The following is a 19,907-nucleotide window of genomic DNA, read 5'->3' as shown; positions in this document are numbered from 1 at the left end:
CCCCATTGTGGTTGATGCTGCCTTTTTCATTACTCTGTACACAATACTGAGTATTGGTTTTGTCTCCTACCGATGAATTCTATGAAAGAAATGCATATTTTGTAATCCATGAGATATTGAAATATCTTTTTAATGTCTCTTAAATCTACATTTAGTACTGAATTGGAAGAGGGAGCTTTATTGGCATCAACAATTGCTTACTATAAAATCATCATCATTATCATCATCATTATCATCATCATCAGTGTGATTATCATCATCTGCCACGGTAGTCTTGGTAGTATCAGGGAGGTAGAGAGAAGGATATAATTTCAAAGTGGTGATGTATACTGTCCAGAAAGGTGTATTGTCATTGAGTAGCTCTATATGTTTTTGTAAGGGGGCTGTATATCCTGTTGCCACAGTGGACTCTTAACCTGTTTAGGATAAGTATTTTCTATTAGCTTTGGATAGAAAACACTCCAAAGTTTCTAAAACTGTTTGAATGGTGTCTGTGAGTATAACAGAACTCATTTGGCAGGCCAAAACGTGAGAAGATTCTGTACAGGAAGTACCCTGTCTGACCATTTCTTGAACTTCTTTGCCATCTCTATCCATTACAAATGATCTCTGCTCTAACGTGACACTTCCCACGTCTTCCATAGGCTCTCAGAGCCCGGGAAAAACCTGAATGTCGTCATTCCAGCCCCAGGCTGAAACACATTATCGCCTTTCTCAAGTGGCCGATCAAGGGACTGTGGGCTTAGGCGCATGCACTGGCCGCCCCCGTCTTTGTGTTTTTTCCTCTGTTGACCGAAAAGGAGATTCCCGGTCGGAATATTATCGCTTTTTTACGAGATAAATTGCATAAAAATTGATTTTAACCTGTTAGGGCTAGGGGGCAGCATTGACACGGCTGGATAAAAAACATACCCGATTTAATCTGGTTACCACTCCTACTCAGTAACTAGAATATGCATATACTTATTACATATGGATAGAAAACACCCTAAATTTTCTAAAACTGTTTGAATGGTGTCTGTGAGTATAACAGAACTCAAATGGCAGGTCAAAACCTGAGAGATTCCTTTACAGGAAGTGGCCTGTCTGACCATTTGTTGAACTTCTTTTCCATCTCTATCATTTACTAAGGATCTCTGCTCTAACGTGACACTTCCCACGTCGTCCATAGGCGCTCAGAGCCCGGGAAAAAACAGAATGTCGTCATTCCAGCACCAGGCTGAAACACATTATCGCCTTTCTCAAGTGGCCCATCAAGAGACACTAGCTTATGCGCGTGACCCCGACCGCCCCCGCCTTTGGGATTTTTTCCTCTGTTTGCCGAAAAGGAGATTCCCTGTCGGAATATTATCGCTTTTCTACGAGAAAAATGTCGTAAAAATTGATTTTAAACAGCGGTTGACATGCTTCGAAGTACGGTCATGGAATACTTAGAATTTTATTGTCACGAATTGCGCCATGCGCGTGACACTTCTTTACTATTTCGGATAGTTTCTGGAACGCACAAACAAAACGCCGCTATTCGGATATAACGATGGATTATTTTGGACCAAACCAACATTTGTTATTGAAGTAGCTGTCCTGGGTGTGTATTCTGAAGAAGACAACAAAAGGTAATGACATTTTTATAATAGTAAATATGATTATGGTGAGTGCTAAACTTGCCGGGTGTCTAAATAGCGAGCCCGTGATGCCTGGGCTATGTACTTAGAATATTGCAAAATGTGCTTTCACCAAAAAGCTATTTTAAAATCGGACATATCGAGTGCATAGAGGAGGTCTGTATCTATAATTCTTAAAATAATTGTTATGCTTTTTGTGAACGTTTATCGTGAGTAATTTAGTAAAATGTTAGCGAATTCCCCGGAAGTTTGCGGGGGTATGCTAGTTCTGAACGTCACATGCTAATGTAAAAAGCTGGTTTTTGATATAAATATGAACTTGATTGAACAAAACATGCATGTATTGTATAACATAATGTCCTAGGGTTGTCATCTGATGAAGATCATCAAAGGTGAGTGCTGCATTTAGCTGTCTTCTGGGTTTTGGTGACATTATATGCTGGCTTGAAAAATGGGTGTCTGATTATTTCTGGCTTGGTACTCTGCTGACATAATCTAATGTTTTGCTTTCGTTGTAAAGCCTTTTTGAAATCGGACAGTGTGGTTAGATTAACGAGAGTCTTATCTTTAAATGGCTGTAAAATAGTCATATGTTTGAGAAATTGAAGTAATAGGATTTTTAAGGTTTTGAAAATCGCGCCACAGGATAGCCGTGGCTGTTACGTAGGTGGGACGAATTCGTCCCGCCTAGCCTAGAGAGGTTAAACAGCGGTTGACATGCTTCGAAGTACGGTAATGGAATATTTAGATTTTTTTTGTCACGAAATGCGCCATGCGCACGACCCTGATTTACCATTTCGGATAGTTTCTGGAATGCACGAACAAAACGCCGCTATTCGGATATAACGATGGATTATTTTGGACCAAACCAACATTTGTTATTGAAGTAGCAGTCCTGGGAGTGCATTCTGACGAAGACAACAAAAGGTAATCAAACTTTTGTAATAGTAAATCTGATTTTGGTGAAGGCTAAACTTGCCGGGTGTCTAAATAGCTAGCCCGTGATGGCTGGGCTATGTACTTAGAATATTGCAAAATGTGCTTTCACCAAAAGCTATTTTAAAATCGGACATATCGAGTGCATAGAGGAGTTCTGTATCTATAATTCTTAAAATAATTGTTATGCTTTTTGTGAACGTTTATCGTGAGTAATTTAGTAAATTGTTAGTAAATTCCCCGGAAGTTTGCGGGGGGTATGCTAGTTCTGAACGTCACATGCTAATGTAAAAAGCTGTTTTTTGATATAAATATGAACTTGATTGAACAAAACATGCATGTATTGTATAACATAATTTCCTAGGTGTGTCATCTGATGAAGATCATCAAAGGTTAGTGCTACATTTAGCTGTCTTCTGGGTTTTTGTGACATTATATGCTAGCTTGAAAAATGGGTGTCTGATTATTTCTGGCTGGGTACTCTGCTGACATAATCTAATGTTTTGCTTTCGCTGTAAAGCCTTTTTGAAATCGGACAGTGTGGTTAGATTAACGAGAGTCTTGTCTTTAAAATGCTGTGAAATAGTCATATGTTTGAAAAATGGAAGTTTTCGGATTTTAGAGGAATTTGTATTTCACGCCACGCCCATCATTGGATATTGGAGCAGGTGTTCCGCTAGCGGAACGTCTCGATGTAAGAGGTTAAAGACGTTATGTTCCATCCACTGTAGCTGTGAAGTCTCATAATTGTGGGGCTCTGCAGTAGGGGAGGAGCTTATGGTATTTTCAATTGTTTAGTTGAACTGCAAAAGGGATTCCTTTTTAAATGTGATATATTTGGTACAATGAAGTGGCTCCTTTAAATAATGTTATCTTCTTCTCCAAGTCCTTTGAAAATTCAAATTTGTCAGTTGTTATGGGCGTTGGAGAAATATATTTTATGTTCAGGCCAAATTGAACTCATATGACAAACAAAATCATTTATCCAGTAAAGGTTTGTAACAAAATCAGAAAGGAAGGCACAGATGACAGTAGCCTATGATCCAGTCCAATATAGACCTGGGCTATGCTGCCCAATGCCACAAATAGTTATCCTTACTATGCATTTAAAACAGTAATCAAGTGAACTGACGATTGGTTTTATGACTGATACCAATGATTAACATGGGATGCATCCATGATCATCATTCCTGTCATCTCAGTGCACATTAACGTTAATGATGGTTGTTAAAACAACCTGCTTCCGTCAGCCGATTCTAGCCTTCCCTTCTGGTTAGTTCTAGTCGGGCAGCTTAGTCTCCCATTCATAGGACCCACTCTTTTGTCAGTGTCTAATTGGTCAAATACTTATCACCACATCTCGTTCAGCCTATCAGTGGCCTTGATTTCCGGGACTTCAGTTTCAGTTAATCTATGACCCCAGCACGATGTGTGGTCAGAAACGTGCTTTTCCAATCCTGATGAGCACTTCCACAGTTTTCCATCCTGCTGAACTTTTCCTCCTGTGGACTGAATCCCTCTATGTCTGATGTTTAATTGTGTGTGCATCTTAACACATAGGACACAATTCTCAGTTATCTGAACCATGAGTGGTCAGATGTATGTGTGAATGTGGACATGTGGACATGTGTGAATGTGGACATCTTCTTCCATTAAACTCCTCTTAACCTGGACATCCGCCTTATCTTTGTTCTGACCAGACATTCTACAGTGGTTGCTACCGGCCTTAAGCCCACACCTAAGGTTTCTTATTATATTCATGGTCCTTTGATTCTCTACAACCTGACACCTATTTTTCAATGGTCAATGGCATCACCATGTATCCTATTACACATGGGTTGTTGTCTTTCTATTTGGTCCATAAAATAAACCTCTTACTCCTGCATGGAGTTAATCAAGTAGAAAACTGCCAGCCTCATAATCCTGCTTCTCCTAATGTGTTTCATTATTTGTGCCAACTGAAGCTAGGGTTAGGGTTAATACCAGGGTTATGGTCAATTCAGTAGGTAGACAAGAAGCTAGGGTTAGAATTGGGCTAGAGCCGACCTTAACGTTGACCAACCCTTGGCACTGTTTTTATACTATTATAGTTATTAAATGCACTCTGACAGTTAATTACATTTCAAGTGTTGATTTTATTAAAGTGTCTGTGTTGTTGTATGTGTCTGATGCACTGCTTCAGCCTTTAAAGTAAATGCCTCAAGGGAACATATTAAATTGTTTATTAGCCCTGTATTATTTATTGTTATACACAATTTAGTAATAAATACAGTTGACTCTGCCTGCATGCACTTTGGAAAACCACAGTCTGTTCATGTAAAATCAACGGCTTGATTTGTTTGATCTGAGCAATTCTTCTTAGCTAGCTACATAGCCGTCTTTGTATCAAAGATAATTGTGTAGTTTAGAGTAACTGAGTAATTATCGAGGCTAGCTATCTTCGTCCTCCTAACGTAGTCAACACTGCTAGCTGCTAGCTAGCTAGTCATCACTGTTAGCTAGCCAACTTCCACCGACTAACAGCACCGCAGAAACTATTACATTACAACGCAACGACTTGATTAGTGTGGTGTTAGTGTTAGTTAGCCAGCTACATAGTTGTCTGTGCTGTCTCTGTATCTAAGATAATTGTGTAGCTTGAGTTTGAGTATTATCGAGGTGTGCTAGCCAGCCGCGACGCGGCGCCAGACTTACTCAACACACCTAGTCATCATTAACCCACTGCCAGATAGCCATCCGTTACCGACTAGCAGCGCTGTAGTTACTAATACTTCACAACGGAACGATTTGACTAGTGCAGTGTTACCTAGCGAGCTACCTAGTTGTCTTTGTCATAGCTTGATAATTGTTAATTGATAATTGTTAGCTAGCCAGCCATCGAGGTTAGCTAGCCAGCTATTTCCGTCCCCCGCGACGCCATTTTTCCTAACCTAGCCAACTATTACCGACGAGCAGCATTGTTGAAACTAAATACACTACAAGGAACGTCTTGATTAGTGTTATGTTAGCTAGCTAGCTACAAAGTTGCTTTGTATCATGACAAGGTGTAGTACTGAAACTACCGAGGTTACCTAGCCAGCTACACGTTCAAAGTCAACAACGCAGCCACTGCTAGCTAGCCTACTCCACCAGCCAGCAGTACTGTATCATTTTAGTCAATAACATTTTTGCAACGTAAGCTTAACTTCCTGAACATTCGAGACGTGTAGTCCACTTGTCACTCCAATCTCATTTGCATTAGCGTAGCCTCTTCTGTAGCTTGTCTACTATGTGTCCGCCTATCCCTGTTCTCTCTCCTCTGCACAGGCCATACAAACGCTCCACACCGCGTGGCCGCTGCCGCTCTAACCTGGTGGTCCCAGCGCGCACGACCCACGTGGAGTTCCAGGTCTCCGGCAGCCTCTGGAACTGCCGGTCTGCGGCCAACAAGGCTGAGTTCATCTCAGCCTATGCTACCCTCCAGTCCCTAGACTTCCTGGCGCTGACGGAAACATGGATCACCACAGATAACACTGCTACTCCTACTGCTCTCTCCTCGTCTGACTACGTGTTCTCGCATACCCCTAGAGCATCGAGCCAGCGGGGTGGTGGCACTGGAATCCTCATCTCTCCCAAGTGGACATTCTCTCTTTCTCCCCTGACCCATCTGTCTATCTCCTCATTTGAATTCCATGCTGTCACAGTTACCAGCCCTTTCAAGCTTAACATCCTTATCATTTATCGCCCTCCAGGTTCCCTTGGAGAGTTCATCAATGAGCTTGACGCCTTGATAAGTTCCTTTCCTGAGGATGGCTCACCTCTCACAGTTCTGGGTGACTTTAACCTCCCCACGTCTACCTTCGACTCATTCCTCTCTGCCTCCTTCTTTCCACTCCTCTCCTCTTTCGACCTCACCCTCTCACCTTCCCCCCCTACTCACAAGGCAGGCAATACGCTTGACCTCATCTTTACTAGATGCTGTTCTTCCACTAATCTCATTGCAACTCCCCTCCGAGTCTCCGACCACTACCTTGTATCCTTTTCCCTCTCGCTCTCATCCAACACTTCTCACTCTCCCCCTACTCGGATGGTATTGCGCCGTCCCAACCTTCGCTCTCTCTCTCCCGCTACTCTCTCCTCTTCCATCCTATCATCTCTTCCCTCTGCTCAAACCTTCTCCAACCTATCTCCTGATTCTGCCTCCTCAACCCTCCTCTCCTCCCTCTCTGCATCCTTTGATTTCCTCTGTCCCCTATCCTCCAGGCCGGCTCGGTCCTCCCCTCCTGCTCCGTGGCTCGACGACTCACTGCGAGCTCACAGAACAGGGCTCCGGGCAGCCGAGCGGAAATGGAGGAAAACTCGCCTCCCTGCGGACCTGGCATCCTTTCACTCCCTCCTCTCTACATTTTCCTCTTCTGTCTCTGCTGCTAAAGCCACTTTCTACCACTCTAAACTCCAAGCATCTGCCTCTAACCCTAGGAAGCTCTTTGCTACCTTCTCCTCCCTCCTTAATCCTCCTCCCCCTCCCCCCTCCTCCCTCTCTGCGGATGACTTCGTCAACCATTTTGAAAAGAAGGTTGACGACATCCGATCCTCGTTGCTAAGTCAAACGACACTGCTGGTCCTGCTCACACTGCCCTACCCTGTGCTTTGACCTCTTTCTCCCCCTCTCTCCAGATGAACTCTCGCGTCTTGTGACGGCCGGCCGCCCAACAACCTGCCCACTTGACCCTATCCCCTCCTCTCTTCTCCAGACCATTTCCGGAGACCTTCTCCCCTACCTCACCTCGCTCATCAACGCATCCTTGACCGCTGGCTACGTCCCTTCCGTCTTCAAGAGAGCGAGAGTTGCACCCCCTTCTGAAAAAACCTACACTCGATCCCTCCGATGTCAACAACTACAGGCCAGTATCCCTTCTTTCCTTTCTCTCCAAAACTCTTGAACGCGCCGTGCTTGGCCAGCTCTCTTGCTATCTCTCTCAGAATGACCTTCTTGATCCTAATCAGTCAGGTTTCAAGACTGGGCATTCAACTGAGACTGCTCTTCTCTGTGTCACGGAGGCTCTCCGCACTGCTAAAGCTAACTCTCTCTCCTCTGCTCTCATCCTTCTAGACCTATCTGCTGCCTTTGATACCGTGAACCATCAGATCCTCCTCTCCACCCTCTCCGAGCTGGGCATCTCCGGCACCGCGCACGCTTGGATTGCGTCCTACCTGACAGGTCGCTCCTACCAGGTGGCGTGGCGAGAATCTGTCTCCGCACCACGTGCTCTCACCACTGGTGTCCCCCAGGGCTCTGTTCTTGGCCCACTCCTATTCTCGCTATACACCAAGTCACTTGGCTCTGTCATATCCTCACATGGTCTCTCATATCATTGCTATGCAGACGACACACAATTAATCTTCTCCTTTCCCCCTTCTGACAACCAGGTGGCGAATCGCATCTCTGCATGTCTGGCAGACATATCAGTGTGGATGACGGATCACCACCTCAAGCTGAACTCTCGGCAAGACGGAGCTGCTCTTCCTCCCGGGGAAGGACTGCCCGTTCCATGATCTCGCCATCACGGTTGACAACTCCCTTGTGTCCTCCTCCCAGAGTGCTAAGAGCCTTGGCGTGACCCTGGACAACACCCTGTCGTTCTCCACCAACATCAAGGCGGTGACCCGATCCTGTAGGTTCATGCTCTACAACATTCGCAGAGTACGACCCTGCCTCACACAGGAAGCGGCGCAGGTCCTAATCCAGGCACTTGTCATCTCCCGTCTGGATTACTGCAACTCGCTGTTGGCTGGGCTCCCTGCCTGTGCCATTAAACCCCTACAACTCATCCAGAACGCCGCAGCCCGTCTGGTGTTCAACCTTCCCAAGTTCTCTCACGTCACCCCGCTCCTCCGCTCTCTCCACTGGCTTCCAGTCGAAGCTCGCATCCGCTACAAGACCATGGTGCTTGCCTACGGAGCTGTGAGGGGAACGGCACCTCCGTACCTTCAGGCTCTGATCAGGCCCTACACCCAAACAAGGGCACTCCGTTCATCCACCTCTGGCCTGCTCGCCTCCCTACCTCTGAGGAAGCACAGTTCCCGCTCAGCCCAGTCAAAACTGTTCGCTGCTCTGGCACCCCAATGGTGGAACAAGCTCCCTCACGACGCCAGGACAGCGGAGTCAATCACCACCTTCCGGAGACACCTGAAACCCCACCTCTTCAAGGAATACCTGGGATAGGATAAAGTAATCCTTCTAACCCCCCCCCTTAAAAGATTTAGATGCACTATCGTAAAGTGGTTGTTCCACTGGATATTATAGGTGAATGCACCAATTTGTAAGTCGCTCTGGATAAGAGCGTCTGCTAAATGACTAAAATGTAAAATGTAAATGTAAAATAAATGCAAATTGTTATTACAAGAAGCACAAACAGAACATGCAATTGTGACAAGCAAGGGTTTTAAAATATAGTGAGGTTTATATCTCACTACAGTCCTAGAGGCATGGAGGATGAAGAGGAGGAATTGGGGAGCTGATCCTGGATCCTGTTTATACCACAGTACACTGTATGCTGAGGAGTAGTTTCAGGATAGCTGAACATTACCACCCTCCTCTTCATATACTTCATGTTGGTTTGGCTGGATAGTCTGCTGAAAACTGTCTGTCACGTCCTGACCAGCAAAAGGGGTTATTTGTTATTGTAGTTTGGTCAGGACATGGCAGGGGGTGTTTGTTTAGAGTGTCTCGGGGTTTGTTGGTCTATGTGCTTATGTAAGAGGGGTGTTTGTTTAGAGTGTTCCAGGGTTTTTGGTCTATGTTCTACGTTAGCGTATTTCTATGTTCATGTCTAGTCTTTCTATTTCTATGTTTGGGGTTTGTTGATTGACCTTCAATTGGAGGCAGCTGTTCCTCGTTGCCTCTGATTGAAGGTCCTATGTATAGGGGTGTTTGTGCTATGGGGGTTTGTGGGTAGTTGTCTCCTGTTTTGTGTCTGTGCACCTGATAGGACTGTTTAGTGTCGTTCGTTGTTTTGTATATGTGATTTGTTTGTTTTTCCTTCCTTTAATTTAATAAAGAAGGTGAGTATACACGTTCCCGCTGCACCTTGGTCCAATCCTTACGTCAACCGTTACACTGTCACCTGCTAATGTGAAGAGGTGTTGGATAAATCACAAGGTAGATGTATTTTAAATGATTAAAGATCTTGGAATTTACTCAAAAATCCAATAATACTGATAAACTATACATTAGTCTAAAAATGTACTTAATAGAATGACAGGAATACAGTAATTTACTAACCTGTCGCTACACAAAGTCAAATAAAAATTGTTTTTACCTACAGTAGTAAGCCACACCCCTGCCCTAAAATATGAATAAGAGGAGTTTATCATGAGCTGTCAGGTTTTTTTGACAGGGTTTCTGGGTTTCCTGCCACTGTGCGCTGCAAGGCGCAATAGTACAGAGCAGAGTCTGTTACAACAGCAGAGGAAATCTCCAGATCCACACGGGTTCTCTCATCGTTCAGTTTAGCAGTCATTCTTGGGTATGGAGGAGTAGCTTCCACTACACGTGGAGTTGCAGCGACTGTAGTGTAGAGGAGGAATTGGGGTGCTGATCCAGGGTACTGTCTGTACCACTGGAGATTATTAGCCTTTACTGTATAGTTACAGGAGCTCTTAACTCTGCTACCCTCTAAATAATACTCCTCAGGACTGGTTTGAGTAATATCATCCTCTAAAGTATCACCTACAAGGGCTGAAATCAGTAGAATATAACAGGAGCATCATGGTCTATGTTATAGAACAGACATAAATGTGTTATTTAGAAAACAGCAAAGCCAAAACATTGCTATGACTTTGAAATGATAACTAGGCGTATACAATGTTGCTCCTCCTCTTTACGTAGGTTTTTAAACACTCCCACCAGGTTTCCTGTCAAAAAGAAAAATCTTCAGATGTATCATCTCCTGTAGGTCATGTCATGTACGTATAGAATGTGTCAGGTTAGGTTTTTGTACAGCGTTTGTTGGTTTCCTTTCACTGTGGGCGTCAGTGCACAGTAGTACATAGCAGAGTCTTTCTCTTTAGCAGAGGAGATCTCCAGATCCACACGGTTCTTCTCATCATTTAGTTTGACTGACAGTCGAGGATCCAGACTTGGAGCCCGTGATGGAGACCCAGCACCATGCAGGATAAGCAGTATATACTGAGGAGGTGATCCAGGGTCCTGGAGATACCATTGAAGAGAGACTGCAGATGAGTAGGTGCATGAAAGTGTAATATTGCTACCTGCTGGAGCATACACCTCCTCTCTGATTGGCTCAATGGTCTGACCATTACTGTCACCTGCAAGAGATGCAAAATATGTTATTCTTCTATTATTACTCTTTTATAGATCTATTTTCACTGCATTAACACTTTAGACTCAAAATTACACCGATAAAAATGTTTATGATTAAAGTAGTTTACTTACATGCAAGTACTAGAAGCAAAATTAATGTGGGGATTGACATTTCTGGATGAAACTGAAAGTTAAAATCATAGCACACAGCACAGCAAGATTTGTGTATACTAAAGTAACATCCTCTTCCATCTAGTTTTGAATGGACCATCTCTTCTCAAAACTTTGAAGCCCCACCCCAAAATACAGAGAGTTGTCAGATGAGCAGAAGTAACAGCAGACTTCTTGCTGCTGCTTGATTCCACTGTCACATCCTCAAAATGCCAGGGCTGCATTGAAATATGATTACCTTAGTCTCCCTCTATTGGATATTAGATAAAACTGTGTTATTTATATCCATATATTTTCTTGATTTTAGGCCAGGCTCTGATCAGGCCCTACACCCAAACAAGGGCACTCCGTTCATCCACCTCTGGCCTGCTCGCCTCCCTACCTCTGAGGAAGCACAGTTCCCGCTCAGCCCAGTCAAAACTGTTCGCTGCTCTGGCACCCCAATGGTGGAACAAGCTCCCTCATGACGCCAGGACAGCGGAGTCAATCACCACCTTCCGGAGACACCTGAAACCCCACCTCTTCAAGGAATACCTGGGATAGGATAAAGTAATCCTTCTAACCCCCCCTTAAAAGATTTAGATGCACTATTGTAAAGTGGTTGTTCCACTGGATATTATAAGGTGAATGCACCAATTTGTAAGTCGCTCTGGATAAGAGCGTCTGCTAAATGACTTAAATGTAAAATGTAAAATATTCATTTATTCAATGTCACAGTGTCCACAGAAGGTGGCGCCCCTCCCCGGTCGGGCGGTGCTCGGCGGTCGTCGTCGCCGGCCTACTAGCTGCCACCGATCTATGTTTCTGTGTCTTTTGGTTTTGTCTGTCTAGGTCCGCACCTGTTCCTTGTTAGTCATTTAGTGGGGGGTATTTAGTTTGTCTTTTTGTTTGGGAATTCGTGCGGGATTATTTAATGTCATGTGTGAGTGGCAGTTGGTATTTTGCGCTGCCTTTTACTACGCAGCGTACTTTGGATCATACATTGGGATTGCCAGGCTGCGCCCCGTGCATTTTGAATTTTGGAGTTGTTCTCCTATCCTGTGTTTTGCGCACCCTGCCTTGTGGCTACCTTATTTATACAGTGTTTAAAAAAACATCTGTGTTAACGGACCTCAGTCTCCTGCACTTGACTCTGCCCCTTTCCTGCTACCAAGGATATTGTTGACATTCAACATGAGGCGTTCATTCATTCACAGCTTATGTTGTTTTCCTGTTTAAATCTACAATCTAAAGTATCAATCAGCAACATCATCAGATAGCCATTAAAAAATTGTATTTTATATTTTATTATTGTTCACTGAAAATCAAAAAATATATATTTTTCTGTGTATTTGTGTTTTGTCTATTCAAGGTAATGATGAAATTCAAAATGAGCTTGATAGCTTTTTACACTGTTTTTTTGTTCAGGTTTAGCTTTCACTACAGAGGGGTTTGAGGACACTCCAGTGAGGAGGAGGAAGATGGGAGGTGATCCAGGGTACTGTTGATACCACCGGAGAGTACTAGCAGAGGAGTAGTTACAGGACAGATTTATGACATCACCCTCCAACCCAAACATCCTATCTGTTGTTGGAGTGATGTCATTCCCATGACTGCCACCTGGAAAACATTTATGAAAACAGGAATTATTATCAGGAAATTCAAATCTTTATTTTGTGTATTAAAAATTGACAAAAGATCCTCCACTCTCAAGTAACTACATTGGATATGTGTTTGGATATGAAGAATAGTATCAAACTCACCCACTAGTGCAAATATTGAAATGTATCCTAGTAACATGCTGGTAAGTATTATTTGACACAGTGAAAACAGTGAACACAAGTATTGTTATGATAGAATGACTCCCCTGGTTTCTCACTGTCAGCTATAAAAGGCATTTCTTTTCCTTTACCTCAATTATATAACACCTCCCAGTGACTTAAAAAAACACAAAGTCCTGTACACACGCACCCACGTGCACAAACAGTGTTTTTGTAAGGGGGCTGTATATCCTGTTGTCACTGTGGGCTTCAGAGCACAGTAGTACACAGCGGAGTCAGACAGCTGCATCCTCTGGATCGTCAAGGGGACTGATTGTGTCTTGGCATTTAGACTTGCATTGAATCTCTCCTTGAACCCTGCAGCATTGTCTCCAGACCCAAAAGAAAAACGACTCAGCATATGTTTAGGGAAGTCATTTGCTTCTTGTTTGTACCAATATAGATATGCATTATCAGCACTGGTGTTATATTGACAACTCAGTGTTACCAGTCCTCCTTCTGTAGCAATCACACCTCCTGGTTGCTGTTGAACATGGTCTCCTGTACACTCTGGAAGACAAACAAAGATAAAGTGAGTGATGATGAAAGTTGAAATTACATAGATGATGATTATATAAACCAATGAGAGAAAAGGTTCCATCATACCGAAGCAGAATACATCAAGAACCAGCCAGATGATCAGACAGAGTACCATGGTTATACAGAACACACTGAGAGTGACTGTGAGTTACAGTAAGAGGTAGAGATCCTCTCTCTCTCTTCCATGTCCATCTCAGCCTGTGTATCACCATCAACTGACAGACATGAAGGAGGAGCCTGTTCAGAGAGAGGTAAGATTGTATAGAAATGTATGAGTCAAAATAACCTCGTCAATATTACATTAGCACTCTCTGCAGTACATTAGACAAAGTGTAAAGCCTACACGTCTAACTCATATGATATGATTAGCCTAATGGAATTTACAATGACTTAAATGTTCCATGAAGTAAGTATGATTCATTTATAAAAAAATAACAATAATAAAGTTTAAAAACATACAGATATTCTATTATAATTCATGTACAAACACTCATGTAACCTACGGAGTTTGTAATTCAGGTCCACTACTGTACATAAAGTATATTAAAATACGTGAACCAAAAACGTGAACCAAAAAGTTGTGAGTTTGAATCACATCAGGGACAAATATAGCATTTGAACTAATAACACATTTTCAATTATTTACACGATTTTTGGTACTTTGCAACAACTTAGCTAACCCTTCACCAAACACTTACCTTAACCCAATAACCTAACTCCTAAACTTAACCCTTAACTTAACCCTAACCCCTAACCCTAACCTAGCTAGCCACCTAACTAGAATTCGTAAAATATCGAATGTTTTGAAAATTTGTAACATATATTACGTTTGCAAATTCATAACATATAGTACGTTTTGCAAATTCGTAATTTATACTACATATTGGATATCTCAGATTTACATACAGAATAATAAAAAGGTATCTTAGACCAGATTGTTATACAGTAGAAACTGAGGAGCCTGGTTAGAATAATGCCGGTACCAGTAAAGGTAAATATATTTTTTCTGCTTATATCAAATGAGCAGCTCAGTCACAGGTATTCCGTCTGTACTGATCACTTCATTCTTTACAGGAGTAATGTGATCCCCAGCAATCTGTCCTGTAAAGAGAATATAGAAACGAAATAAATTGACAGAAGTTAAAAAAAGGAACTTCCATCAACAATACAGGCTCACTTACAACATGTTGTAATGCTCACCTGTACACTCCAAAATTGTTTTGATCACGCGGACTGGGATATGTTCCAGGTAGCTTCTGAGAATATTATGGACATGTACACCGAGACGGTCACTGAGTTTATCGAGAAGTGTATAGGAGATGTTGTACCCACTGTAACTATTATAACCTACCCTAACCAGAAATTGTGGATAGATGGCAGCATTCGCACAAAACTGAAAGCACGAACCACTGCATTTAACCATTGCAAGGTGACGGGGAATATGTCAGAATACAAACAGTGTAGTCGTTCCCTCTACAAGGCAATCAAACAGGCAAACATCAATATCGAGACAAAGTGGAGTCGCAGTTCAACGGCTCAGACACGAGACGTATGTGGCAGGGTCTACGGACAATCATGGACTACAAAAGGAAAACCAGTCACATCGCGGACACAAACGTCTTGTTGCCAGACAAGCTAAACACGTTCTTTGCGCGCTTTGAGGATAACACAGTGCCACTGACTCGGCCAGCTACCAAGGACTGTGGGCTCTCCTTCTCGATGGCCGAATTGAGAAAGACATTTAAACGTGTTAACCCTGGCAAGGCTGCCGGCCCATATGGCATCCCTAGCCGCTTCCTCAGAGCATGCGCGGACCAGCTGGCTGGTGTGTTTACGGACATATTCAAACTCTCCCTATCGCAGTCTGCTGTCCCCACATGCTTCAAGATAGCCACCATTGTTCCTGTACCCAAGAATGCAAAGGTTACCAACCTAAATGACTATCGCCCCATAGCACTCACTTCTGTCATCATGAAGTGCTTTGAGAGATTAGTCAAGGATTATATCACCTCCACCTTACCTGTCACCATAGACCCACTTCCATTTGCTTACCGCCCCAATAGGTCCACAGATGACGCAATCACCATCACACTGCACAATGCCCTATCCCATCTGGACAAGAGGAATACCTATGTAAGAATGCTGTTCATTGACTATAGCTCAGCATTCAACACCATAGTACCCTCCAAGCTTGTCATTAAGCTTGAGGCCCTGGGTCTCAACCCCGCCCTGTGCAATTGGGAATTGGGTCCCGGACTTCCCCCAGGTGGTGAAGGTAGGAAACAACATTTCCACCCTGCTGATCCTCAACACTGGGGCCTCACAAGGGTGTGTGCTCGGGCCCCTACTGTTCTCCCTGTTCACCCATGACTGTGTGGCCATTCACTCCTCCAACCCAATCATCAAGTTTGCAGATGACACAACAGTAGTAGGGTTGATTACCAGCAATGACGAGACAGCCTACAGGGAGGAGGTGAGGGCCCTCGGAGTGTGGTGTCAGGAAAACAACCTCTCACTCAACGTCAACAAAACAAAGGAAATTATCATGGACTTCAGGAAACAGCAGAGGGAGCACCCCCCTATCCACATCGATGGGACAGCAGTAGAGAAGGTGGAAAGTTTTAAGTTCCTCGGCATACATATCACTGACAAACTGAAATGGTCCACCCACACAGACATCATGGGGAAGAAGGTGCAACAGCGCCTCTTCAACCTCAGGAACCTGAAGAAATTTGGCTTGTCACATTTAACCCTCACAAACTTTTACAGATGCACAATTGAGTGCATCCTGTCGGGCTGCATCCCCGCCTGGTACGGCAATTGCCCGCTCACAATCGCAGGGCTCTCCAGAGGGTGGTGTGGTCTGCACAACGCATCACCGGGGGCAAACTACCGGCCCTCCAGTACACCTACAGCACACAATGTCACAGGAAGGCCAACAACAACCATCCAGGCCACTGCCGGTTCACCCCACTATCATCCAGAAGGTGAGGTCAGTACAGGTGTATCAAAGCTGGGACAGAGAGACTGAAAAACAGCTTCTATCTCAAGGCCATCAGACTGTAAAACAGCCATCACTAGCACATATATGCTGCTGCTTACATACAGACTTGAAATCATTGGCCACTTTAATAAATGGAACACTAGTCACTTTAATATTGCCACTTTAATAATGTTTACCTATATTGCATTACTCATCTCATATGTATATACTGTGTTATATATTATATATTGCATCTTAGCCTATGCCGCTCATACATAGAGCACAGTAGTACAGAGCAGAGTCTGTCACTTCAGCAGAGGAATTCTCCAGATCCACACGGGTCTTCTCTTTGTTCAGTTTACCAGAGAAGTGAGAGTCAAGAGAATCAGCTCTCTGTCCAGTCCCAGTGGAGTGCAGGATGAAGAGGAGGAATTGGGGAGCTGATTCTGGATACTGTGTACATGGTATGCTGAGGATACACAGTACACGGTATGCTGAGGAGTAGTTGCAGGAAAGTTGAACATTGTAACCCTCCTCTCCATGCACTTCATGTTGGTTTGGCTCGATAGTCTGCTCATAGGTGCCACCTGCAAATGTGAAGAGATGAACATTGAGTAATTTTTTTATTGAAATAAACTTGTATTGTTGTAATTTTCAAAACAGACAACAAGACACTACTTTGAAATCCATAACTTACCTATTACTGAGAACATAATAATTGACCAGATGAACAACATCGCTGGGGTTGGAAGTCAAACTGACTAATAGTACAACAGAAGCTGAATACTCCAAACCAACTTCATCTGCAAGGTTTTCAGTTGATAATTTCTGCTTAGTTTACCTAAAAGTGTACCTACAAATTGCTTTAAAACCTGTTGGGGCTAGGGGGCAGTATTTGCACGGCCGGATAAAAAACATACCCGATTTAACCTCTATGGGCTAGGTGGGACGCTTGCTCAACAGCCAGTTGAATCCTGTGGCGCGTTATTCAAATCCTTAGATGTGCTATTACTTCAATTTTTCAAATATATGACTATTTTACACCATTTTAAAGATAAGACTCTCATTAATCTAACCACACTGTCCGATTTCAAAAAGGCTTTACAAAGAAAGCAAAACATTAGATTATGTCAGCAGAGTACCGAGCCAGAAATAATCAGACACCCATTTTTCAAGCTAGCATATAATGTCACATAAACCCAAACCACAGCTAAATGTAGCACTAACCTTTGATGATCTTCATCAGATGACAACCCTAGGACATTATGTTATACAATACATGCATGTTTTGTTCAATCAAGTTCATATTTATATCAAAAACCAGCTTATTACATTAGCATGTGACTAGCATGTGACTAGCATTCCCACCGAACACTGCCGGTGAATTTACTAAATTACTCACGATAAACGTTCACAAAAAGCATAACAATTATTTTAATAATTATAGATACAGAACTCCTCTATGCACTCGATATGTCCGATTTTAAAATAGCTTTTCGGTGAAAGCCCATTTTGCAATATTCTCAGTAGATAGCCCGGCATCACAGGGCTAGCTATTTAGACACCCAGCAGGTTTAGCACTCATCAAAGTCAGATTTACTATAAGAAAAATGTTCTTACCTTTGTTGTCTTCGTCAGAATGCACTCCCAGGACTTCTACTTCAATAACAAATGTTGGTTTGGTCCAAAATAATCCATCGTTATATCCAAACAGCGGCGTTTTGTTCGTGCGTTCTAGACACTATCCTAAAGGCTAAATAAGGGTGACGAGCATGGCGCAATTCGTGACAAAAGAATTCTAAATATTCCATTACCGTACTTCGAAGCATGTCAACCACTGTTTAAAATCAATTTTTATGCAATTTTTCTCATAAAGAAGCGATAATATTCCGACCGGGAATCTGCGTTTAGATAAACAGACAAAGGAAAACAAAGCATTCGGTCGAAGCGGGCACGCGCCTAAGCCCATAGTACTCTGAGTGGCCACTTGCCAAAAGCGATAAAGTGTTTCAGCCAGAGCCTGCCTCGATATCGTTCAACGTTTTCCCGGGCTCTGAGACCCTATGGAAGACGTAGGAAGTGTCACGTTATTGCACAGATCCTGAGTCTTCAATAAAAAGAGCCAAGATGAAACACTACTTCTCAGACAGGCCACTTCCTGCTTGAAATCTTCTCAGGTTTTGGCCTGCCATAGGAGTTCTGTTATACTCACATACACCATTCAAACAGTTTTAGAAACTTTAGGGTGTTTTCTATCCAAAGCCAATAATTATATGCATATTCTAGTTACTGGGCAGGAGTAGTAACCAGATTATATCGGGTACGTTTTTTATCCAGCCGTGTCAATACTGCCCCCTATCCCCAACAGGTTAATCTGGTTACTACTCTTGCCCAGAAACGAGAATATGCATATAATTAACAGAAAGCCAGTGTAGAGAGGCTAGCACTGGAGTAATATGAGATTCTAGCAGCCGTGTTCAGCACTAACTGAAGTTAATTTAGTGCTTTATCTGGGTAGCCGGAAAGTAGAGCATTGCAGTAGTCTAACCTAGAAGTGACAAAAGCATGGATTCATTTTTCAGCATCATTTTTGGACAGACAGTTTCAGATTTTTGCAATGTTACGTAGATGGAAAAAAGCTGTCCTTAAAACAGTCTTGATATGTTCGTCAAAAGAGAGATCAGGGTCCAGAGTAAAGCCGAGGTCCTTCACAGTTTTATTTGAGACGACTGTACAACCATCAAGATTAATTGTCAGATTCAACAGAAGATCACTTTGTTTCTTTGGACCTAGAACAAGCATCTCTGTTTTGTCCGAGTTTAAAAGTAGTACATTTGCAGCCATCCACTTCCTTATGTCTGAAACACAGTGAGGGCAATTTTGGGGCTTCACATGTTTCATAGAAATGTACAGCTGTGTGTCATCCGCATAGCAGTGAAAGTTAGCATTATGTTTCCGAATGACATCAAAAAGAGGTAAAATATATAGTGAAAACAATAGTGATCCTAAAACAGAACCTTGAGGAACACCAAAATTTACAGTTGATTTGGACAAACATTCCACAGAGACAAACTGATATCTTTCCGACAGATAAGATCTAAACCAGGCCAGAACTTGTCCGTGTAGATCAATTTGGGTTTCCAATCTCTCCAAAAGAATGTGGTGATTGATGGTATCAAAAGCAGTACTAAAGCCTAGGAGCACGAGGACAGATGCAGAGCCTCGGTCTGACGCCATTAAAAAGTAATTTACCACCTTCACAAGTGCAGTCTCAGTGCAATGATGGGGTCTAAAACCAGACTGAAGCGTTTCGTATACATTGTTTGTCTTCAGGAAGGCAGTGAGTTGCTGCGCAACAGCTTTTTCAAAATTGTTTGAGAGGAATGGGAGATTCGATATAGGCCGATAGTTTTTTATATTTTCTGGGTCAAGGTTTGGCTTTTCAAGAGAGGCTTTATTACTGCCACTTTTAGTGAGTTTGGTACACATCCGGTGGATAGAGAGCCATTTATTATGTTCAACATAGGAGGGCCAAGCACAGGAAGCAGCTC

General features: G+C 43.0%; 1 long non-coding RNA gene and 2 gene segments (V, D, J or C); all 3 read right to left on the bottom strand.

Annotated features, from left to right (window-relative positions):
* Positions 1 to 10,086: 10,086 nt before the first annotated feature.
* LOC123726669 (T cell receptor alpha variable 21-like) lies at positions 10,087 to 11,143 on the bottom strand. The segment is given in 2 exon segments: positions 10,087 to 10,868; positions 10,996 to 11,143. Coding segments are annotated over 2 exon segments (486 nt in total).
* A 1,885-nt stretch (positions 11,144 to 13,028) lies between these two features.
* Positions 13,029 to 14,832, bottom strand: LOC123726668 (uncharacterized). Its single transcript, XR_006758761.1, has 3 exons — positions 13,440 to 14,832; positions 13,282 to 13,343; positions 13,029 to 13,163 (listed from the first exon to the last, which is right to left on the bottom strand). It is a non-coding gene; the product is annotated as an uncharacterized lncRNA (long non-coding RNA).
* A 1,779-nt stretch (positions 14,833 to 16,611) lies between these two features.
* LOC123726575 (T cell receptor alpha variable 3-like) lies at positions 16,612 to 17,069 on the bottom strand. The segment is given in 2 exon segments: positions 16,612 to 16,943; positions 17,054 to 17,069. Coding segments are annotated over 2 exon segments (348 nt in total).
* Positions 17,070 to 19,907: the final 2,838 nt, after the last annotated feature.

Source organism: Salmo salar, chromosome ssa14, assembly GCF_905237065.1.
Source record: "Salmo salar chromosome ssa14, Ssal_v3.1, whole genome shotgun sequence".
Taxonomy (NCBI): Eukaryota; Metazoa; Chordata; class Actinopteri; order Salmoniformes; family Salmonidae; genus Salmo; species Salmo salar.
The sequence above is the reverse complement of the archived record's forward strand: the minus strand, read 5'-3'. Positions and strand labels throughout refer to the sequence as shown.